This window comes from Puntigrus tetrazona, chromosome 5, assembly GCF_018831695.1.
Source record: "Puntigrus tetrazona isolate hp1 chromosome 5, ASM1883169v1, whole genome shotgun sequence".
In the NCBI taxonomy this organism is placed as follows: domain Eukaryota; kingdom Metazoa; phylum Chordata; class Actinopteri; order Cypriniformes; family Cyprinidae; genus Puntigrus; species Puntigrus tetrazona.
Window position 1 is genome coordinate 24,296,665 of NC_056703.1, and position 24,925 is coordinate 24,321,589.

Consider the following 24,925-nt stretch of genomic DNA (forward strand, 5'->3'; position numbering starts at 1 on the left):
TTTTTCCATCTTAAAAATATATCTAAATTACGACCTATGCTTTCAACCTCTAATGCAGAAATATTAATTAATGCGTTTATGACCTTGAGTTTAGATTATTGTAATGCTTTATTGGGTGGTTGTTCTGCACACTTAATAAACAAACTTCAGCTAGTCCAAAACGCAGCAGCTAGAGTCCTTACTAGAACTAGGAAGTATGATCATATTAGCCTGGTTAATATGAACACTGCACTGGCTTCCTATCAAACATCGGATAGATTTTAAAATCTTATTAATTACCTATAAAGCCCTGAATGGTTTATCTCCTCAATACTTGAGCGAGCTCTTATCACATTATAGTCCTGCACATCCGCTGTGTTCTCAAAACTCTGGCCATTTGATAATACCTAGAAAACAATCAGGAACAATCTCCCTAACTCTGTTCAGGAAGCAGACACACTCTGCCAGTTTACATCTAGATTAAAGACACTTCTTTTTAACCTAGTCTACACATAACACACTAACACACTTTGATTATTCAAATCCATTAAAGGATTTTTAGGCTGCATTAATTAGATCCGCTGGAACCGGGAACACTACTCCTAAAACACAATGTACTTGTGACATCATAAAAAGAATGGCATCTACGCTGATATTATTTCTTTCTTAATCTGTTTCACAGTTTGTATCCAGACTAGGTGGACTCTAATCTTAATTGTAACCCTAAACCTTTTCCTAACGCTAAAGACACATACACATACACACACACACATTATCATATATCTTATATATGTCATATATGTACTCTAAATCTAACCATAACCCTATCCTAACCCTAACCGTAACCTTAACCCTAATTCTAACCCTAACACTAACTTTAATCTAACCCACACCTACCCCTGACTGTAATTCTAACCTTAACCCTAACCTTTTTCCTAACCCTAACCCTAATTGTTCATTTTGTGTTATAGCCCTTATGTTTTTGTTTTTGTTGTTAGGGTTTTACACACAAACACACACATAATATTTGAATGTAGATAATTATTATTTCTAAGGAATAATTTTCAAAGGACACAGAGCACACACACACACACACACACACACACACACACACACACACACACACACACACAATAATATAACTAATATATTTTTCTAATATAATCTGTACTCTAACCTTAAATTTATCTCTAATCCCTATCCCAACCCTAACCCTAAATCTATTTCTAACTCTAGTCCTAACACTAGTTCTAACCATTAACTCTAACTCTAACCCTAACCCTAGCCTAACTGTAATTCTTCATTTTGAGTAACATCCCTTATGTTTTTGTTGTTGTTTTTGTTTTATGCACACACAATCATGTATCTTATATATATATATATATATATATATATATATATATATATATATATATATATATATAACCCTAACCCTAACTCTAACTCAGCTGTAACCTAAACCCTAACCCTAATGCTAATCTTTCATTCTGTGTAATAGCCCTTATGTTCTTGTTTTTGTTGTCGTTAGGTTTTACAAACACACCACACTCATACTTGAATGCAGAGTATTATTATTTTTGAGGAATATATTTCATGTAACATTGTACATTCACATAAAAATATAATTTAAAGCATACAGACGCTACACACACACACACACACACACACACAAACACACACACATATCTTATATACCTTAACTCTAACCCTAATACTTCTCATACCTTCTTATAGATACATACATACATATACAGTATATATATATATATATATATATATATATATATATATATATATATATATATATATATATAGACTTTAGTATAATATTTTTAAATTTTTATGTTTTTATTATATTTTTACTTGTATAGTAAAATGTACATGATTTTACATGTAAATCATGTAGTTTTATTATTTTATAAGAGTGTATTTTCCAAAACAGATAACTCAAAACAGATAACATTTTTAGAAATTAGAAACAATTCATTGTGCATTCCTAATGCACAGCCAGCAGAGGGAGCCTTCACCGGAGTTCTAGCAGTACTCATCCCTCTTCTTCTTCTACAATCATTTCCTGTTGGGAGGCCTTTATAGGCAAAGGGTCTTCATGAACTCAATGCAAAATATTGCCAGTTCTTACCGAGCGTTCTACCATATTATCCTGTTTGACTCTGCTGTGACTTAATCTCAGTCAAACTGCAGTTGGTTTATTTTGATTAGGTAAAAAAATAGCTATATATCTACATATTATATGTATAAATATATAATTGATGTAGTGGTCTCTGTCATGAACACTGGTGCTGCAGAGGTAGAATTCAGGTACCTTGGTCTAATTTACTCTCAATAGAAGTGGCATATTGCATTTTTTTAATAGATGTTGACTAAAGCCTAAAGTTAAGTCAGCAACAGGGAAATGATTGTTGTACCCTTAAATGAGGCTCCTAATCTCAGGGTGCTCCAGAGGTATTTTGTGTCTGTACAGTAAGTGTCCTCTAAATCACCAGATAAAAGCAACTCAAAGCACTGTGATTTCTGGGTTCAATAATTTAGTACCATTACATTCCCCTGGTGGGTTACTGGACTGTTTCTTGCGAAAAATAGGACTGGCGAACATAATCCTGCCCTGGATGTACAGGAACTAATCCAGGTTTCACTGTTTGTATGGATGGACCCTGAATCCCAGCCATAGTGACCTGCTGGAAGATCTCCATGGTAGTGTAATCGCTCATGAAAACTACTGCAGGCTGAGATGCTGGGGTGAAGTCTGATCCTGTCGGGTTGGAGATGGTCTCTCCAGGTTCTTTGCTTTCAAAGTTTGTGATTTCTTTATCAACAGAGGTGTTCAAAGGGGGGTCTGTCTTAAAGTCTATAGAGAAGGTCCCTTTGGAATCGGACTCATTGTTGGGGACTTGTTCCGGGGTGTCAGGTGGTGCAGTCTGCTCCGGTATGAATGGGCTGTGCTCATCTTCAAGAAAGGTGGCTGGCACACAAACCCGAGCAGTGGGAGGGCTACAGAGAGGAGATGCTTCCATCTTTTTCCCAAAGACACACACTGTACTTGGATCACATCCCTCACTTTCCTCTAACCGCTGTCTGTTCAATGGCTCAAGGATACCCTTCAGAAAAAAAACACATGACAGAATGTGGCTAAAAGATTCAAAATGTGATTTCATTCACATTTCCAGTAATGTTCATGGTTCCAAGGCATGATATATTATTGATATTATGGTATTGCAATACCTTGGTGTAACATATAAATATATTAACTTTATTCAAAAGCATTTAAAATGCAATATTCAGCTTTGTTAATAAATTACATATTCACATGTAATAAAATATAAGTTAGTTATTCAGAAATCATCTTAAATATGCATAAGTAAACATATCAAATTTATGCAGCCTTAGGAAGCATACAGTAAATGAATTCTACACTTGGTAAGGTTAATTTAAAGGTAATGGCCCTTCATTTAGCAAGAAATGTCTGTTAAACAAGTTAGGATGTGAGATGTGAGTGTTATCAGCACAGCAGCGTTATGAAAAGCTATGTTTCTAAATGGCAGAGCCTAGTGACGGCATGTAGAGAGAGAAGAGAAGCAGTTACCACTGTAGTTAGATATATCAACAACCGTACCTCACCAAGATACCTTGAAGAAGGACCTATCTATCTGACAGGTAATTTAGATAGATTGGTGCATTTTCAGATAAAAAGAGTGCATTTCCTGAGATGCCCTTTGCCAATAGGGTTGACAAAGATCTGGTGGTTTACTGTGTCAAAAGCAGCAGACAGATCCAGCAAAATAAGTACTGAATCTGCTCCTGCCAGTCTTAGGACTTGAGCAAATGAGAGCAATGCAGAAACTTGGTTGAACACTGCTCCTTCAAGTGTTTGGTCTTGGGAACAAAATGGTAATGGTAAATGTAGAAATGAAATGGAATCCGTCGAGATGGATTAGGACAGGATAACAAGATACAAGATTGGCAGAAAGTATCAGTGGCACTGTTAGCATCAAGAGTTGATAACTGCTTGAGGGAGGAAGTGAAGATGAAATCATAGCGGACAGCCAGTAGCCAAGAGGGTGAGTGTGAGCAACAGTTACTTTAAAAGATAACGTGTAGAGGTATGTGATGTGTTAGAAACCATGTTAAGATTAAGAGTGAGGAGGAAGTGGTCAGAGGTGTTCAGGAGTAACCAGCACATGATCAGTGGAGTAGTGTCGTGGGTAAATAAGCTCGAGCTGGTTGTCAGATTTGTGAGTAAAATAATTACCACTTTCCTGAGATCAAAAGAGGCAAGAGGAGAGTGGTTTGTCTAGGTGGAGGTCTCCAAGCATAACTAGTTCCATGCTCAGGAAAGGTTAAAAGGAGCACATCTAACACATCCAAGAAGTTAGGATGTGGTTATGGGTGTTGATAAACTACAAAATTGATTTTAAAAGTGTGGATGATAGCGACTGAATGCGATTCAAATGAGAAGGTAAAGGAATACATTTTCAGTCATTAGAGATAAGCGGAGTGCTGCAGGAGCAGCAGTGTACTCTGGTTTCATCCAGGTCTCTGTCAGTGCCATGAGGTTTAGCCTCGAATGACTAGTAATTGATGTAATAAGACCAATATCTGGACGTGACTAGTTTTACAGGGGGTCATTAGAGAAAGTTTTGACGTACTTGGTGATGTTAATCCCACCCGAATCTGCCATGTCTGTGTTTTTCTCTCACAACCTCTGTGATAATTCCAGAGCAAATGACCTACTTTACAAACTCAGTGATCCTCTGAGAAAACTAATCCTGTTCAAATGCGATGATAGGCAAATAGAATCAAAAAGGTGTAAAATAAAAAAAACAATGATAAAACAAATAAAAGTAAGTAATGAAAGTAAGTACCTTGGCATACCATGTAAACCACTGTATTACCATCTCAGGTCATCACTGTACTTCTGGTCCTGTCTTATTAGTGTTTTTATATGCTTTTTTGTATATTCTTTTCCTTGATAGTGCTGTACTTATGGTAAAGTTATGTATATAATTTTTGGTGTATTCTTTTACTTGACAATGAAATGTATTGTGTCATATTATATCGTCTCTTGCTTACCAATTCATAGGCAATTTCAATTTTCTGAACAGCGTTGCTGTTCTCAGGATTTGGTATACTCGGCCACAGTAGTTTCTTGGCTCTGTATAAAAATGCATTACCGTTAGATAATAGACATGCAGTGATAGTGACTGGTCATATAGTAGCAATTTCAAAAAATCAACATAAAATGCATGTGCCTCCACCTGTGCAGAAGTCGACAGCTGAGGTGAACTGCCAGTAAAAGAATTATTATTCCCACAATGACCGCAGCGATTATGCTGTTCAAAGCTGTGAATTCTGTCAGAATACAGTCAGTACTTATGTGACTATTTTCAAAAATAACTTTCAGACATTTACTCTGTGAACGGATAAAGCTTGAATAACAATAATAAGCTCAATAACAGACATTATATGTTTATGAAAAATACGAGTTTACCTAGCTGGTGTGTGTCGAAGTGTTTAAAATCACTCCGCTCTCCTTCCCCAGCTGCTGTAAAGGCAGACAGCTGAACACGGTACGCACTGTTGCTTTCAAGATTCTGCAGCTCATAACTGTTTGAACTGGAATCCACTGTGAAGGCTTCATATTTGAAGAATATGGTAGAAAAACAAAAATAATAATAAATAAAAAACAAATAAGTATAAATGTAATCTTTTCCAGATACAACTTCACTGATTCTTGAGAACTATGGGAAAAAAAACAAAATTAATAAAATTGATTTAATTTACTTTTCCTATCACAAATCTCTGAAAGCATGATCTATCAAATCATACTTTGATGCAAATGTCATCAAACATTTTGTCAAATCGTTTTCCAGTAATTACTGAGCTATTCAATCAACTCAGACACAAGTTTAAGGGAAAGCATATAAAAATAATAATAATAAATAAATAAAAAGTACTTTTCATTGATCATTTAAAATAGTAGTAATAGTAATGTACCTAATATTTATTTTTTATAACTTAAAATAAAATAAAACATATACGTAATCGTACTTCAGATTGACTTCTACTCACTTGTTTCATTATTTTCCCATGTCAAGTAGATGTAGTAGCCTAATAGAAATCCACGAAGGTCCTCCTCAGACACGGGGAACCATGTGATTACTGAAGAATGCTGGGTAATATTCAAAATGCTCACATACCCAGGAGCAGCGACAGGGCCTAAAATCCCAAAGAGCTTTAGGTCATTGAAACAAAATGATTCTATCTACAAACTACTGCTGTAACTATTACCAGGGAACTAGAGCAGAGCTGTAGATAATCTGAATTGAAATACTGCAGCTTGTCAGCGTTTAACCTTTATTTAGCCACACACAATAATATATATAGTTCGTCACATATCTCTATTTTTAGAGGAGGTGCCTTTGAGGGTGCTGCAAGCAACAAACGCTACTCCTGAAAGTATAACAGGTTCAAATAAAGGAGGATCTTTTTTGAGCGTGCATCGGCACCAGTATATATTTGCCTGAACATCTCAGCTGTTCTTTTCAGCATGTATTAGTTTTGTCATCTATAAATATTTAGACTCACTTCCTTCAGTGAAGTAAGCTTCGGCTGTGCCATACGTTGTCTCACTGTTGTTTACATTCTTCACGTTGCAGGTGTCTAGGTACGGTCTGGTGTACAGGACAAAATAATATCTTGTATGTGGCTGAAATACTGCAATCAAAAAAGACACAATGTGATTATTTGAATGATTATTATGATGATTAATAGAGTAATAATAATTATGATAATATTGCTTAATATTATTAATAATACTATTGTTCTGATTATGATTATATTATTGAACATTATATGAATTCTGTGACTTAATAAAGCTGTTAATTATCATTGTGTATAATCAAGGTAAAATATATGTAAAAGCGACTACTGCGTTGATAGGAAACATTGAGTCTAGACCCCCCCAAAAAATACTAAAATTAAAAAATATAATAGTGTGAAAAATAATGATTAAATATTAGATATCAACATACTTTATAAATAAAGTAAACATATCTATGTATTTTTTATAAAGATATTTACACCAAATTTGAGAGTTTTAGAGAATACTGGAAATATGATTACTACCTAAATATATTGTAATATTTGTTGTAATAAAAATATTACGTTTTCTTTTACACTAGGCTTTTATCATCATTTTAGACATTGTATCAACTCATTTCTAATAAGAAAGAATAAAAGAGAACATTACTTCTTTCAGCTTTCCAAGTTATTTCTTTGTGTGTCTGCTTTTCGTAGAATGAACAAAAATTCGGGATCTGTCCTTTGGCCCACCACTCCACAGAGAAACACACACTTGAGACAGACCTGTTCCAGTACAGGCTAAAGCTGTTGTTGCAGGTTATGTTGACACCGAATGGCCGAAACACATCTAAAAAAATGTAATAATATACAGCATTTACAAGCATGTCAAATTATCTGAAACAATGTTCATATATACAATATTTCTACCCATTGGACATAGGGTTATTCAGAGTAGTGTAAATGTAGTATTGAAGTAAATATAAAAGCTGTGTACCCTTCCATTCATTTATATGTTCAGTGGTTATACTGGAAACAGAAGAAGACCCGGCACTGTTTACAGCCCTGATGCTGATGTTGTATGCCGAGTAAGACAGGATCAGGGTGAGTGATAAATCTTCAGTTCTGAAACTGTCCTGATTGCACTGTTCCCCTGATACTTTCTTCACTGTCACGTTATAGTAAGACACAGACCCACTGTCTGCATACTGGGGAAAAAGGTATGGTATCATTTAGTGCTTTGAGTTTAAGAAAGAGGCATTACAAATACAATGTATTTATTATTATTATTATTATCACCATCATCCACAAAAAAAAATCTTTTTTATGGAATTAACTTTATGGAACTGATAATAATAACATCTAGTATTAAGATCACTTTCTTAGCCTGGACGTTTGGTTTGTAATTTAGTTTGTAATTGTAAAAATAGTCTAAAACTAAAACTAACTACTACATTCAAAAAAGTAATAATAGTTTATAGTAATTACTAGATTGTTAATACCGTATCACTACTTCATTAATGAGAGAAAAGTATTGATAACACAACTGGATCCAAATGGGAATAAGAATTCTCTAAGAATCAAAAATGTTTGGTTATCCAGTAGGATCTTATTTGATTCTTACCGGAATCATATTGGATATCATTAGTTTAACCACAGAAAACACCAAAAAAGATGGCATTAATAATGTGTTAGTACCTCCCACTTCATGACTGCTTTTCTCTGTCCTTGTGATATAAAATGATTTTGTATATGGTCTTCAATCTCCAACTTGATTGATGGTGCACCTGTTAGTTCTGGGAAAGAACATTTTGGATAGACGTCATTGGCTCAACCAGTGCCCTGAGTTTAAGTGTGATTCTTTGATCAAAGAATGGAAGACTAGGGAGTGTTTGTAACTGATCCTTTTTTGTAACAGAGAAACTACACATTTAAAGAAAATATAGAGATCGTGTTCGACTCACCCGGTGGAACTACAATGACCTCACTGCGAGGACAATGCACACACTTTTCAGTGGGAACACAACGTATTCGCAAGTCGTAAGGCAGAGAGGTTGTCAGATTCCACAAAACGCATTCTGTGTTGTTCTTAGACTGTTGCTGTGGGGGACAAGCAGAGAAAATTAGGTGGAACAAGCAAGTCAATTCACATCAGGAAATGAACCTTTGACAGACTTTACTAAGTCCTACTTTTGTATTACTAGACAAATAAAGTCAAGACAATCTTAGTGGGTTTGAAAGAACATTTTAAAAAGGGGTAAAAAGTTTGAAGGTTTAAAGGTTATTACAGAATGAAAGTTAAAATGACTGAGAGAATCTATATTTAACTATACTTCACCCTTGTTTTTTCACACTGTGGTAGCTCAGCACATCTCTACTCTGTTCTGTACCAAACCGTCCATATTATCAGCTTTCTTGCATTCTCCTCAACTCCAGTGTGTTATACCACACTGTAAAATGCTGCAGAACTAAAATTAGTCTACACAATCAGGGAAACGACAGTGGCTTAAAAACGTAAATACATTTGGGCCGAATGTACAGTACATATGTTCCCTGTGCACAGAATTGCCATAATAAAGTAATAAAGTAATAAACATACTGCATACTCTTTTCTTAAGACAACAACATGAAACAGTATCATAGTAGCATTCTCAACTGATAATGAGTCGTGAGAGATGTTAAAAACTCTTTTATTTCCGTCTCGATGACGACTCTTAAAATGGAAGCCAAGCACATTACATCATGGGTTGTTGTATGCCACTAAGTGTGCTCAAATTTTACACTCTCAGAACAAAACCACAAAAACAGTCACTTAAGGTGGTATCATTTAAAAAGTTGTTCTATGTACAATTTCTAATTACTACTAATCCCTAACAGGTACTAATATGTACATGTAAGCTAATGTTTACTTTTAAAGAAACAAATATGCACATTTTAGGGGTTAATGAAGTACAAAGGTTATATACTGCAAATCAAAACAATCAAACACACTTGACTGTAAGTATCAAGCGATCCTAAAGATATGAAAGTTAGTTTTGTTTTAGGTGTGTTTGATTTCATTAGGGATGGAGCTAAACTCTGTAGGACAGTGACACTCCACAAGACCAATCCCTGCAGTAGGGCATATATATATATATATATATATATATATATATATATATATATATATATATATATATATATATAATGTGTATGAAACTACATATAGATTCAGATCAGACTGAGCTTTTTTTCCATGTGCATTATTATTTTTTTACAGTTAACTGGAAGGAGATCACACTGTACATATAAACTACTGCATTGTATAGTTTATTCTTACACTGGGGGTTGTCACCAAGCCAGCAGAGGGAGCCCTGACCTCTGGGTGATCTGCATCCACTCCCTCTGCGACAACTTCCTGTCCCAGGACTATAAATACTGCAGCAAGCCACTCAACTGCAGGTTGCATTGTTTCGCCTGTTGTATTGTAGTTATATCGTTCGTGGATTATTGTTTCTGGTTTTGACCCTGTCTGTATTCTGATTCTTTGATCGTTTGCCGCCTGACCTGACCTCCGCCTGTCTCTGGATTTTGTTATTGCCTCGCCTCCTATATATCCGTTAGCCCTGTTCGACGCCTGCCTGTTATGACCATGCCTTCGTTTAATAAAAGCCTGCACATGGATCCGCACGCCTCAGACCGTTCATTCATGACAGAATGCAACCTCGCACCAGGATCCAGCGGCTTTTCACCTGATCCATGGCCAGGTAGGACCCTCGCTAGACGTTTATTGGCCCTCAAGCAAGGTACCCAAACGATTGAGGATTATACTCAAGAGTTTTTGGACATGGCTTACCTCTCTGACATACCGGACTGTTTATTGATTGAGTTGTATCATGAGGGAGTACATCAGCCGCTCAAATCTAAACTTGTTCGCGAGGGTCCACGTGAGTCGCTTGCTCAGTTTATTGAGTTTGGTTTAGTGACTGTGGGGTCAGCTTTTACGTTGGGTGTTGAGGAGGAGAAGGACAACACATCAACTCCAGTAATGGCCACCTTCCCCGAGCCGCTGCCCAAGATGGCTGCCGCCTTCCCAGAGCCGCTGCCCAAGATGGCTGCCGCCTTCCCAGAGCCGCTTCACAAGATGGCCGCCGCCTTCCCAGAGCCGCTTCACAAGATGGCCGCCTTCCCCGAGCCGCTGCCCAAGATGGCCGCCTTCCCCGAGCCGCTGCCCAAGATGGCCGCCTTCCCAGAGCCGCTTCCCAAGATGGATGCCGCCTGCCCAGAGCCGCTTCCCAAGATGGATGCCGCCTGCCCAGAGCCGCTTCCCAAGATGGATGCCGCCTGCCCAGAGCCGCTTCCCAAGATGGATGCCGCCTGCCCAGAGCCGCTTCCCAAGATGGATGCCGTCTGCCCAGAGCCGCTTCCCAAGATGGATGCCGCCTGCCCAGAGCCGCTTCCCAAGATGGATGCCGCCTGCCCAGACCCGCTTCCCAAGATGGATGTCGCCTGCCCAGAGCCGCTTCCCAAGATGGATGTCGCCTGCCCAGAGCCGCTTCCCAAGATGGATGTCGCCTGCCCAGAGCCAGAGCTTCCCAAGATGGATGTCGCCTGCCCAGAGCCGCTTCCCAAGATGGATGTCGCCTGCCCAGAGCCGCTTCCCAAGATGGATGTCGCCTGCCCAGAGCCGCTTCCCAAGATGGATGTCAAGATGGATGTCGCCTGCCCAGAGCCGCTTCCCAAGATGGATGTCGCCTGCCCAGAGCCGCTTCCCAAGATGGATGTCGCCTGCCCAGAGCCGCTTCCCAAGATGGATGTCGCCTGCCCAGAGCCGCGCCTCAAGATGGCAAGCCTGCCCAGTGCCGCGCGTGCAAAGCCTCCAGTGCCCGCGCCCGTGCAAAGCCTCCAGTGCCCGCGCCCGTGCAAAGCCTCCAGTGCCCGCGCCCGTGCAAAGCCTCCAGTGCCCGCGCCCGTGCAAAGCCTCCAGTGCCCGCGCCCGTGCAAAGCCTCCAGTGCCCGCGCCCGTGCAAAGCCTCCAGTGCCCGCGCCCGTGCAAAGCCTCCAGTGCCCGCGCCCGTGCAAAGCCTCCAGTGCCCGCGCCCGTGCAAAGCCTCCAGTGCCCGCGCCCGTGCAAAGCCTCCAGTGCCCGCGCCCGTGCAAAGCCTCCAGTGCCCGCGCCCTGCAAAGCCTCCAGTGCCCGCGCCCGTGCAAAGCCTCCAGTGCCCGCGCCTGCAAAGCCTCCAGTGCCCGCGCCCGTGCAAAGCCTCCAGTGCCCGCGCCCGTGCAAAGCCTCCAGTTGCAAAGCCTCCAGTGCCCCGCGCCCGTGCAAAGCCTCCAGTGCCCGCGCCTCGTGCAAAGCCTCCAGTGCCCGCGCCTCGTGCAAAGCCCAGCAGTTAACCCACCCACGTCGTCAAAGGATCCCAGCAGCCCCTGCACTCATCCTCTGCCCTCCACCTGGAGCTCGCCACGGGTCTGCCAGCCTCCATCGCCGCCGTGGGTGAAGGATCCTCGCTTCACCGCCCCGCCTCCGAGTCCCAGACTCCACCTCGGCTTGTAGACCCGCTGGCTTCCCTTAGGCTCCTAGCTCCTCCTCTCTACCGTGCTCCGTCAATCCACCAGCTTCACCAGGCTCCATCGTCTCTCCGGCTACGCCTTGGTCGGTCGTCGACCATCCGTCGCTCAGGATTCCACTCCTCCAGCCGCCTCGTCCCTCCATCCCTCCGGCTCTGTCAGGCTCCTCCCTTCCCCCGGCTCCACCTCAGTCCTCTGTCGCTCTGGCTCCGCGCGTCCCGCCTCGCCCCCCCTCTCGCATCAGTCGCCGAAGTCTGCGGTATCACCTAGGACCTCCAGCGCCGCTGTGTCGCCCTGGCTCTTCGGCTCTCCGCCTCCGCCTCAGTCTCCCCGACCACCTGCTCCGCCGCCGTCGGTCGGCTCCATGGGGTTGATGACCGTTACCTCTCCATGGCTCCTCCCTCCGTCGGCTCCACCACTGACCATCATGGCTGGGCTCTGGATCGCCTCCCGCCCCGGACTCCTCCCGTCTTCACCCTGGCTCCTCCCACCGTCTCTTCCTCCCTGGTCTCAGTGTGCTGACTCCCTCCCGGAACCCCCTCCCAAGCTCACAGTTATGTTTTGTGTTGTGGAGCGCCAGGAGTCGCTCCTAGGAGGGGGGCTATGTCACCAAGCCAGCAGAGGGAGCCCTGACCTCTGGGTGATCTGCATCCACTCCCTCTGCGACAACTTCCTGTCCCAGGACTATAAATACTGCAGCAAGCCACTCAACTGCAGGTTGCATTGTTTCGCCTGTTGTATTGTAGTTATATCGTTCGTGGATTATTGTTTCTGGTTTTGACCCTGTCTGTATTCTGATTCTTTGATCGTTTGCCGCCTGACCTGACCTCCGCCTGTCTCTGGATTTTGTTATTGCCTCGCCTCCTATATATCCGTTAGCCCTGTTCGACGCCTGCCTGTTATGACCATGCCTTCGTTTAATAAAAGCCTGCACATGGATCCGCACGCCTCAGACCGTTCATTCATGACAGGGGTTAACAAAGGTTTAAATGAGCCCCAGATCTTTAACCACAAAGCCACACCACACCCTAGTGCTTTCTAGGGTGCTTTCTCAGTGATCTATTATTTAATAGAGAAAAAAATATTGCTCATCTGCTCAGTGCTCATCTGATGGGCAAATTATTAAATATGTAAACCAGCGATACTTTAGTATTTGTTAATTATATTATTTTAAGAATCAGCCATTATTTAATAATGTTCACAAATGAATGTCACAATATGCTATTAATAATATTTGGTTATGAATTAAAGAATAAATGCCCCTGTAATGAATACTATGCCTTAACTGAAGAGCTATTTCTAGTCCAATTTAAAATAAAAGAGTTGAACAAAATAATAAAAACCAGGAGATATAATGATTGTGTAATGGAGACACAGAGGCGTTGTTAGAGTCCATGTGCGGTAGTTTTATTAGGGCTGAGGCAATAATCATACACGGGTATACAGACAGTGGGTCAGAACCAAGGTAGCAATTTAACACGGCAAACAAAACAGAAGGTCAAGTCCAAAACCGTGAAACAGGCAATGATCATACACAAGGCAGGTAGTTAGTTGATAAAGAATGCTTGGTAGGGCAGAATACACTGGCAATACTTTGCCCTGTCCTATGGGAGAGCCTCTAAATATAAAGAGAAGCCCAGTTAGTACTCGGGCGAGGGTTCCTTCTGCTGGATGGATGTTACAGTCGATGAGTGGGTAAAAGAGGTTTGGGCATTTTCAGCCCAAGGTAGAAACTCAGACCACCAATGTTGTTCCCTGCTGCAGTATGTTCTAAGATATCTGCCTATCTCCTGATTCAAATATTCAACTTGTCCATTAGATTGGGGATGGTAGCCGGAGGTGAGACTGACATTGATGTTTAAATGCTCTCCATACTTGGGACGTGAATTGGGTGAATTGGGTGAATTGGGTACCTCGATCACTAACAATGTGCTCTGGTAGACCGTAACCTCTGAATACTTGATGGAAAAGGGCTTGGGCTGTTTCCATGACAGTTGGGAGTCCCTTTAGAGGTATAAGATGGAAGGATTTGAAGAAACGATCTATGATGACTAATATAGTGGTGAAGTTGTTGGAAGGTGGCAGATCAGTGAATAAGTCGATTGATAGGTGAGACCAGGATTGTTGTGGGATGGGGAGAGGCTTGAGGAGATGGTAATGAGATACCTGGGTGGCCTGCATTGAGGGAAGTATGAACCCACTGCATGATATGTGGTCTTAGGTTTGGGGGAACGTAGTGTTTGTTCGGTGGGCACTGCCTAGGTGGGGTTTCCTGCCGATTGGCTTGTTGAAGGAGCAGGAGCAAAGACTACAGATGGAGGAAGAATGAGTTCAGGATCTTGGTGGTTGGTGAAGCATTCATAACGACGGGAAAGAGCATCTGCCTTGTTGTTTTTGTTACCAGGTCGATATGTTACTGTGAATTTGAATCTTGTGAAGAATAAAGACTAGCGGGCTTTGCGGGCGTTTAGGCGTTTTGCACTTTTAATGTATTTCAGGTTCTTGTATAGATTCGTAATAACTTGACAGGGGTGAGTTGCGCCCTCTAACCAGTGTCGCCATTGCTCGATTGCTGCTTGCATAGGTAGTAACTTCTTGTTCCCAAGAGCCTCCCATCGCGAGGCTCAGTGTCTCTCCAGTTTCTGCAGTTTTGCAGTATTTTACTTGCTTATTTCGGGTCTGTTCGTGCAGAACAGCAGTGCCTTTACATCGTTCACCCAACAAGAGCTTTTGGATATTGGTTCATCCATTTCCGACAGTTTTAACAGCAACCTTCGACTAGTCCCTGAGATCATCAGAACAACAGAGGCTGAGCACTCTTCCCGGCCGGGTGGAAGCACTCGAAGGTGGCGGCGCGATCGTAAACAAAGGTGGGGGAAGCACGGAGTGCTAAGAGCTAAGCTAAAGCTAACACCACATCGGCTCTCTTTACCCAGCATTTTCCTTGCCAATGTACGATCACTGACTAACAAAATGGACGAGATTCGACTCCGCATTAAATACAATAAGAGACTTCAGAACTGCAATCTCATGATCTTCACCGAAACAAGGCTAAACAACAGTATACCAGACCATGCTATCTGCATAGCTGGTCACCACACATTCCGGGCAGACAGAACGGCGGTAAGACCAGAGGCGGGGGATTGTGCATTTATATTAACAATGCTTTGTGCACAAACTCTGTTATCGTTGGGAGACACTGCTCAGCTAACCTAGAGTTTCTCATGGTTAAGAGTAAACCGTTTTATCTGCCACGGGAGTTCACATCCACCATTATAACTGCCGCTTATATTCCTCCCAATGCTGATGCCAAGCGTGCTATGAACGAACTTCATGCAGCCATCAGTAAACAACAGTCTGCTCACCCGGAGGCTGCATTTATTGTTGCGGGGGATTTTAATCACTCTAACTTGAAGGCAGCGCTCCCTAAATTTCACCAAAACGTTTTCTGTCACACCAGAGGAAACAAAACTTTGGACCATGTATACACAAACATGGATGAAGCCTATGCTGTGACCCCCTTCCCCCATCTAGGACAATCAGATCACCTTTCTTTGTTCCTCACCCCCAAATACTCCCCCCTCATCAACCGTGTTAAGCCATTAGTGAGGACCATCAAAGTTTGGCCAGCGGGGGCTGACTCCACACTCCAGGACAGGTTTCAACACACAGACTGGAGTATGTTTGTTTCCCAGGCTACCTGTGGCTCTCATAAGGATATAGATCACTACACTTCCTATGTTCTGGGTTACATCAATACCACCATAGACAGTGTTACTACCCAGAAACAGATCACCACATACCCAAATCAGAAGCCATGGATGAACAAGGAGGTGCGGCTTCTGTTGAAAACACGCAACACTGCCTTCAGATCAGGTGACGCACAGGCCTACAGCACTTCCAGGGCAAATCTGAAAAAGGCCAAGTACTGCTACAAGCTGAAGCTAGAGGAGCACTTTTCCAAATCTGATCTTCGACGCATGTGGCAGGGCATCCAGGCCATCAGTGATTACAAGCCCAACCACTCCCCCCCCCCCACAGCACCTAATGTCTTCTTCCTGAACAAGCTTAATGACTTTTATGCTCGCTTTGAGAGAGATAATAATGAAACGGTCAACAAGATCACCCCCTCAACCGACCCACCCATCACACTCACTTCCTCAGAGGTTTACACCGCACTGAGCCGGACTAAAGCGTGCAAGGCTGCTGGACCAGACAGTATCCCTGGAGGTGTCCTTCGGGCATGTGCAGAGCAGCTTGCTGGGGTATTCACGGACATTTTCAACATGTCCCTTGCCCAAGCAGCTTTGCCAACATGCCTCAAATCCACCTCCACTGTGCCAGTGCCGAAAAATCTCAAGCCCAGTGTGCCTAAACGACTACTGCCCTGTAGCACTCACACCCATCGTTATGAAGTGCTTTGAGCGACTAGTCCTGTCACATCTGAAGGACTCTCTGCCTTCCACACTGGACCCCCACCAGTTTGCCTATCAAGGCAATAGGAACACTGAGGATGCAGTCTCCATCGCACTGCACTCCGTATTCACACACTTGGACAATAAAAACACTTACGCACGGATACTGTTTGTTGAATTCAGCTCAGCATTCAACACTGTCATACCCTTGAGTTAATCACCAAACTCAGAGATTTTGACATTAACATCTCACTGTGTAACTGGGTTATGGACTTCCTGACCAACAGACCTCAGCATGTTAGGTCAGGCCACATCTGCTCCACTACTGTCACTCTCAACACTGGTGTACCACAAGGCTGCGTGCTCAGCCCCTTTCTCTACTCCCTCTTCACCCACGACTGCAGGCCTGTGTTTGGATCTAACTCAATCATAGTTTGCAGACGATACTACAAAGATCTGTCTCATCAGCAACAACGATGAGACTGCCTACAGGGAGGAGGTCCAGCATCTGTCCACATGGTGCAAAGACAATAATCTGCTCCTTAACACTACCAAAACCAAGGAGCTCATTGTGGACTTCAGGAAGGAAGAGGCATGATCCCAGACAGATGGGATTGTTGTGGAGCCAGTTTCATGCATCAAGTTCCTGGGAACCCACATCTCTGAAGATCTGTCCTGGACCACCAACACCTCCAGCCTGGTCAAGAAGGCTCACCAGCGTCTTTTCTTCCTGAGGAAACTTAAGAAGAATCAGCTGTCCTCAGCCATCCTGGTGAACTTCTATCGCTGTACAATAGAGAGCATCCTAACAAACTGTGTCACAGTCTGGTATGGGAGCTGCTTTGTTGCTGAGCGTAAGGCACTGCAGCGGGTGGTGAAAACTGCCCAGTGCATCACAGGAACTCCACTTCCATCCACTGAGGACATCCAGAAGAAACACTGTTTGCGTCGAGTACGCAGTATTCTTAAGGACTCCTCTCACCCTGCCCACAAACTGTTTTCCGTCCTGCCACCCGGCAGGCAATTCAGATTCCCCCGGACTAGAACAAGTAGACTGAGGAACAGCTTTTTTACCAGAGCTGTCTCACTACTGAATTCTGCCCCCCACTGATTTCCACCCAAACCAACCCCCATCCCCACCCCATTAAAAAAAAATGCACTGTTTAACATTCATTGCACTCCACTGTACATACTCTTGTAAATCTGTCTATACATATCCTGTATATCCTGTTTGTACATAACCATCTGTAAATTGTTTATACATGCTAACTGTAAATTTCCCCTTCTCTATCTGTTTATTTCCCCTTCATTAACACATTCATCTGTAATTTAATTTATACATATTTATCTCCTGTACATATTACCTGTATGTGCACTTATATTTGTACCTATATCCTGCACTTGCTGCTTATTGCACTCCTGGTTAGAGCTAAATTGCATTTCGTTACCTTGTACTTGTACATGTGTAATGACAATAAAGTTGAATCTAATCTAATCTAATAATTAGTTTCTGCTGGAGTGAGCTTTCTTGAGAACAGGGATGAAGCTTGCCTGATTGCTGGGATCTTTGAGAGAGGACGCTCCAATGCTACAGTCAGATGCATCAACCTCCACTATAAAGGGGAGGTCAGGGTTAAGATGCTTCAATATCAGGACTGAAGTGAACTGTTCCTTTAATGCAGTGAAGGCTTGGCTTGCCTCTTCAGTCCATTTTAGCTTGGATGGTTTTCCCTTAAGTAGAGATGTTAGCGAAGAAGAAGACTGTAAATTCTAATGAAGCGTCGGTAGAAGTTGGCGAAACCTAGGAATCTTTGAAGCTCCTTAATTGTAATAGGTTGAGGCCACTCTGTGACTGCCTGGACCTCTACATCACCCATCCTTTCTCCATTGTGACTGATGTGATAACCTAGAAAGGAAGTTTTTGAGGTATGGAAATTCACACTTCTTCGCTTTGATGTATAGTTGGTTCTCCATAAGTTGGGACAGAACGGTTCTGACATGGTTAATGTGCTCAGCTTCAGATTTGGAGTAAATCAGAATGTCATCGATGTAGGTGATTACAAAATTATTAATGATGTCCTGTTTCTGTGGACATCCCAGGCCTCAATGTCCTGCGGCACCACAGCAGAAACACAAATGCTTAAGACGGCGTCTCTCTCTCTCTTCCTCTGAGATCCGTAATATGTTGAGTTGCTTAGGCTCATTTCCCTGGTGAGAGTCGACTTGGATAGGTGAACAAGTGGTCAATAGCTTCTTTCGGTTAGGTGTTTGCCTCATGAAATTATCTTGATAGTGATAATGATGAAGTCGGGGAAAGATAATTCCTCTTCTCTACAAGCCAACTCGGTTTGGAGATCAGGATACGGTTAAACATGGCGTTTAGTGCAACATCATTCCACCCACTCTGTGCCGCTAGGGTGCAGAACACAATGGCATATTCTGCGGCATGTCAGAACCAAGATAGCAATCCAACACAGCAAACAAAACAGAAGGGCAAGTCCAAAGTCGTGAAACAGGCAAACAGGCAACGATCATACACAAGGCAGGTAGATAGTTGATAAAGAACGCTCGATAAGGCAAAACACTGGCAATACTTCTACTTATTGTCCTGTTGGAGAGCCTCTGAATATAAAGGTCTTCAAACAGGAAATGAGCAGAGAAGAACCTGAAGTGGAAACCCAGCTAGTACTTGGGCAAGGGCTCCCACTGCTGGCTGGATGTTACAGATTGTAAAACAAGTGGAGACTTAGATACTCTTAAACTGCATGGTGTTGTTACTGACCTCTTTCCAGCAAGAAGTGTTGAACTTTTTGTACTCTACAAAGAAGTTTTTAATATGTTCTCTTCCATCTCCCCACTCCACCTGCACATTCAGGTGGCCTGAGCTTCTTTTGTAAGTTAGTTTTGAATGAGGACCACACAGCACTGCAAACAAAGAAACATTAAACAATTCAATCCAGAATCACATACTAATATTTTCAAGCAGCTTCTACTTATATTATAACTTCTAGTAAGTACTATTTCCGGAAATGGAATTTAAATCAATACATTTAGATAAAGGTCTGTGGTTAGAACAAATAAAATATCAATAAATGTAAACTTTTAAACATACTAATATCGGATGGAATTCCACTGAAGTTTTTGTAGGTGCACCAGGGCAGATATCCACTGCTTGCAAAAACGTGAGCTGTCACATTCCAACCTGAGACAACCCTAAAGTCATCAGAAGTCCAAATTCCATTCTTCTGATTTACATTTACACAACTACATCTCCTCCTACACAGCAAACAAAAAGTGTGGATTGTTAAATCAAATTTTCAGTTATCAAATCTTATAAGTAAGCAATAACAATCAATCAACAGCAATGGTGTAAAGCTCAGTCGACTTACTGTTGTGTGTACAGTGTGTATGAGGTTGATACATCTCCTTTCCATTCGCAGAAGGACACAAATGGGTTTTTATATTTTATATAGCATGTCAAATCATAGACTCCTGTGAGATGAGAAATATCCACTCATATATTAACAATAAAAATAGTCACTTGCCACAAATACGGTACAAAATAGGACTTGGAAATCTTAAGAATAAAATATAAACAAACTGAACTGTAAACCATCTTATTTTTTAGTCAAACTCAGGTTGGTCATTTCAGAAACTACATCCACTGTCCTTATACCCTCCACACAACTGCTCTTCTCATCAGAAAACAGTAATAGTTTATAAGAGTACTTTAACAGTATCACTGGTAAAAAAACGTAAAAGGTTTTATTGGAAGCGGCTATTTGTTTTCACATATTTTTATAAGCACAAAACTTATCATATTTATTTCATATTTATTCATATAATACTTACACTATGAAAAAGTAAGCTAATCTATTTTACTTCAGTTTACTGGATAAACTGCGCACTTACCTTCAGTGTTGTTACATTTTTTTCTCAATAAGTTCAAATTGTCATGACCGCAGTTACAGGATCCTGTAAAGTTACAATGATAAGCTGTGTTAAAGACTTTTTTTGGTCCCACTTTTTTGAGGTGGCCTTAACTACTATGTCCTTACATTTAAAAAAAAAAAATCAAAAACAAAACAAAACCTGTATTTAATTACATGTGTAATACATTTCTATAATTACATGTATATTTACACTGTTGACCCACGATTAATCCTTACCCGTATCCCACCTCAATAGCAGCAAAAGTGCTTTACAACACAATTTGATCACAATAAGTACATTTTTTTTGATGTAAGTACATAGGGGTTAAGGCTTTTTTATTATCTTCTAATCTAAACAATTACTATAAGCGCCTGCAAACGATAAAGTTATTTTGTTTTTAACATGAATGTTAAAACATAGTTAAGAACTCCACTGCAATCCAGCATGATTTGCTGTACTGACCTGTTGATACTTCAGTTGTCCAGAGAAATACAAAACCTGAAATTAATAAATGTACTGAAATTCACTTCAGCAACCACATGAATGAAAAGCAATACTATGTCATACCTCTGTTTAAATTGCCTACTCGTTTAAAAACACAGCTTAAGCACATACCTAGAGTAATATAAAATGCAGCCGAGCACTTGCACATTGTCGCCTTCTCTGACAGTCTGCTCCTACCAACTAACGGAAGAGTATGGGGTATTCCCTTCTCAGTACACATGAAACTACAGCCCAACAGATTCTTATAGGCTGTCTCAGAGCCTACCTCGAGAGCACAACTACTTAACCTTTATGAGTATTTTTAGCCTTATAGATGGCTGATTCTCCACAGCATTTGGACACTTTTGTGAAAATGTGCCCTTATAGATATAATTTTGAGATGAACAGATTTTGTTACACTTTTTTTGTCACATTTAAGAAAATTAATAGATCCGGACTAGACGAACTGCACACAAGTATTTTATCCAGCCTTTAACTACAAAGAAAGTCAAAGGAAATTGACAACCTTTTAAAGCATTCTTCAAAATAATGTCTTTTGTATTCCACATGATTAAATTATGACAGAACTTTTAGGAAAGCTGTACCTTCAAGTTTTTATAATCTTACCAAATGTTCATGCAGTCAAAGCATAGTGCTTACATTATAGGCTAAATAGTAACAAGCTGTATGTTAATTAATTCTCTTTTTATCAAATTGCAATGGAACTGACCTATACAGGTCTTGTGCAGAAAAACAGTTTCAGTTCTGCAAACTCAGAATAGAACTAGCTTGTATCGTTGAATTTAGTAGATGCCAGTCTATTGACACTTGAAATGACTTATGACTTGAGAACTTTCTCGTTAATTTTCTCGCTGAACTGCAGGCTTGTGTCAACTATTAACATGTTTACAAATGTTTTTATTAAGGGCTTTATAATTCGCAAGTAAGTTATAATTACTGCCAAATAATTTTATATACAATGTGAGCAGTCTGTATGATGACAGCTATCTTCGTGATATTTGGCAAAATTCAGTTTTTGTTTACTACATTCACAGATAAGCGAAGCATAACAAGTACAAAATGTGCGGAGGGAACTTGCCTTTTTAAGGGAACAAACACTAGATTACTCTAAGTCCCTTGAAACTTTTGAGAAATGAGTAAATGTTTCACATGACAGATTTCAGAAACCAAAAAACGAACTGTTATGACAGTTTGATTCTTTGCTTCTGTTGAGCTTTCAAGGAAACATATTCTCAGCTGGATGAACGCGCTCTAATTTCTAAATCAATTCATTCTCTCTCTCCGAGACTGTGCTGAAGTTATTAATAAACTGCACATTCGAGGTGAACGAAGACATTTTATGCTTATAAATGAGAATGCCGTAAGTCCGGTGCATAAAACAGCTCAAAATCATCTTAAACTGATTTATCTAAATAATATATTATACTGTACTAGAGAACCTGTGGTATAAACTGTGAGATGATAAATATCTCTCTGTCTCCTACATGCAAACACACACACACACACACACACACAGGAAGAGGCATGTTCACACTTCAGAGACTTCAACGTTAGGAGGCCCAACTTAGGAAACACATTGCAGTGTAACACAAAAAGCTTGTTGTCCGTCACAGCACCTACATTTCATTCATCACCGAAGAAAAGGCATGAAGGCAAAACCTAGACCTTCACATAATGCATTGTTTTACAAATTCAATAAGATTCATTGGGTATCGTCATCCACCAACCTGCAATGTTGTTTGTGTGTATGGAAGAGCAGAGTTTTTACCTAGCTTTCTGCTAACAGCACATGGAAGATGTTTTTGTGACACTGCGAACAACGGCAACCACACCATGATCAGTGGCTTTGATAAAATTAACATGCTTTCATTTTGTTAACATATAGCATGTCTCATTCTGAGAAATTAGCACGAGCAAGATTGAAAAAAAACAACAACTACTATATATATATATATATATATATATATATATATATATATATATATATATATATATATATATATATATATAGTTTTTGTTGCATATTTTTTCTTTGCATGATTAAAGCCAAATGTGTTAGTCAGTTTGACATACAAACATATGTAGTGTACAGCACAGTTTTAAAATCCCCCACCTTAAGATTATCAAAACTTTTACCACACATTGCTTTGATCCCCTGGTGGATGGAAGATGACGGTCTTGATCCTTGATTTAGATAAGCGTGTGTGGGCTGTTTTGCTCTGTTTGAAATTGTGGTAAAGGTTGAAGCTGAATCAACATCTTCTTAGAATCATACAAGGATAGTGAGGTGATAGTGAGAGTAGGGGAAAAAACACATAGGATGCATTCAGAAAGTATTTAGTATGAATTTTGCAGCCATGTGCTAAAATGCATTCAAACAGCTATTGCTATTATATGTATTTTCAGCTGTGTGAGCCCCTATGTAGACATGGGTGGGCTTTTCCACATCACTTCAGTTTACTGAATTTGTCACAGATGGACTCCGCAGTAAGTGAAGATGATTCAGAGAAAGGGTGTGCATCTCTGCAAAAAGACTGAGTAATTAGCCTGTGTGATATTTCAGTTGCTTATTATTATCGTTAATAAGAATATATATATATATATATATATATATATATATATATATATATATATATATATATATATATATATATATATATATATATATATATATATAACCTTTAGCCCCTAACCTTAACTCCAATAAACAACAATCTGCTTTTATCAACAGCTGGACTATAGATTATATTATTGGGGATATCACAAACTTTTACAGTCATAAAATCAGACTATTGTAGATGAACGCCATCTAGTGTTCAGTAAATGTGCTAGCCAACCAACTATTTTACCTGTGTAATGTAAATGTCACACTACACAGCTACATATGAAGCCTCCCAGGAACTATTTCCAGGAACTCTCCCTCATTAGTTGTGACGAACACTGGACAATACACTTGAAATCAACAGTCCGGGGATCATAAATACATTTTATCTGATGGTTTGGGTTATAATCTCTTGATGTGAATTTTTAGGGACTAATAACAAGAATGAAGAGCACAAGGTTCTGTTTATAAGCACAGTGACCACAACATTGTATATGGTTTGACCATGTAAGATCTAAAAAAAATCAGGCTTTCTTAATCACACTGAATTCATTCTTTTGATTCTTTTTTCCTTCTAAAACAAAAGTGTGCCATATGACTTGCCATTTAATCAGTCATTTTGGTTGAGTGTTAATAGAGCTTGTCATAATTTTAAGTCAATTTTCCATTCACTATATATCTACAGGTGCTGGTCATTTAATTAGAATATCATCAAAAAGTTGATTTATTTCACTAATTCCATTCAAAAAGTGAAACTTGTATATTATATTCATTCGTTATGGACTGATATATTTCGAATGTTTATTTCCTTTCAGTGTGATGATTATAACTGACAGCTAATGAAAAACCCAAATTCTGTATCTCAGAATAAAGTGTTTTCTGATTTACACCCCTTTAGAAACTCTGTCTGAGAAAAAGTGTGTTTAAGATGCTTCTTTAAAATAAATGCCGCTTGGGTTTTATATTATTTTTATGATTTATATTATTCCCTGATTTCAAGGCCTGTCTGAAGTCTTTTTAGGGCACATATGAATCGGAAACATAACACCGAAGCAGCCTGAACAAAACAATTGTACACAACAAAGCCAAATCGCTGGCCTACGTGTAAAATGATACACATAATTAGTGTTTCTTGGGAAACATGGTCCCTTTTTATCCCTGCTGTTAATGGCTACTCTACACCTATCAGTGTTCTTCATTAGACAAATATGTTTTTGTGGGCGCAAGGGTCAGTAGTGCGCCATTGATTTAAAAGGCCTTGACCAGCGCGCTCGTTTCTCATTGGCTGATGGGCGGAGTTTGCTTGGCCAATGAACGCAGACTTTAGTTAAAGACACTGCAGCAA

General features: G+C 40.5%; 1 protein-coding gene across 1 annotated transcript; it reads right to left on the minus strand.

The window, feature by feature from the left end:
• Positions 1 to 1,865: 1,865 nt before the first annotated feature.
• Positions 1,866 to 21,167, minus strand: LOC122345313 (interleukin-31 receptor subunit alpha). Its single transcript, XM_043239343.1, has 16 exons — positions 21,090 to 21,167; positions 20,937 to 20,972; positions 20,454 to 20,516; positions 19,931 to 20,033; positions 19,654 to 19,817; positions 19,324 to 19,466; positions 8,541 to 8,676; positions 8,275 to 8,372; positions 7,574 to 7,784; positions 7,247 to 7,426; positions 6,583 to 6,711; positions 6,067 to 6,213; positions 5,486 to 5,629; positions 5,253 to 5,346; positions 5,068 to 5,149; positions 1,866 to 3,095 (listed from the first exon to the last, which is right to left on the minus strand). Exons 1-16 carry the CDS (start codon positions 21,124 to 21,126, stop codon positions 2,553 to 2,555), a joined length of 2,310 nt encoding a protein of 769 aa, XP_043095278.1. The 5' UTR covers positions 21,127 to 21,167; the 3' UTR covers positions 1,866 to 2,552.
• Between the last annotated feature and the right edge of the window lie 3,758 nt (positions 21,168 to 24,925).

Excerpts from the sequence above, each read along its gene's own strand:
- LOC122345313 (XM_043239343.1), bottom strand. The coding sequence starts at position 21,126 with ATGTGCAAGTGCTCGGCTGCATTTTATATTACTCTAG. Across the intron at positions 7,785-8,274 it reads AAGCAGTCATGAAGTGGGAG|TATGCAGACAGTGGGTCTGT; the intron begins GTACTAACACAT and ends CTTTTTCCCCAG. Across the intron at positions 5,630-6,066 it reads ATGGGAAAATAATGAAACAA|CCTTCACAGTGGATTCCAGT; the intron begins GTGAGTAGAAGT and ends TCAAATATGAAG.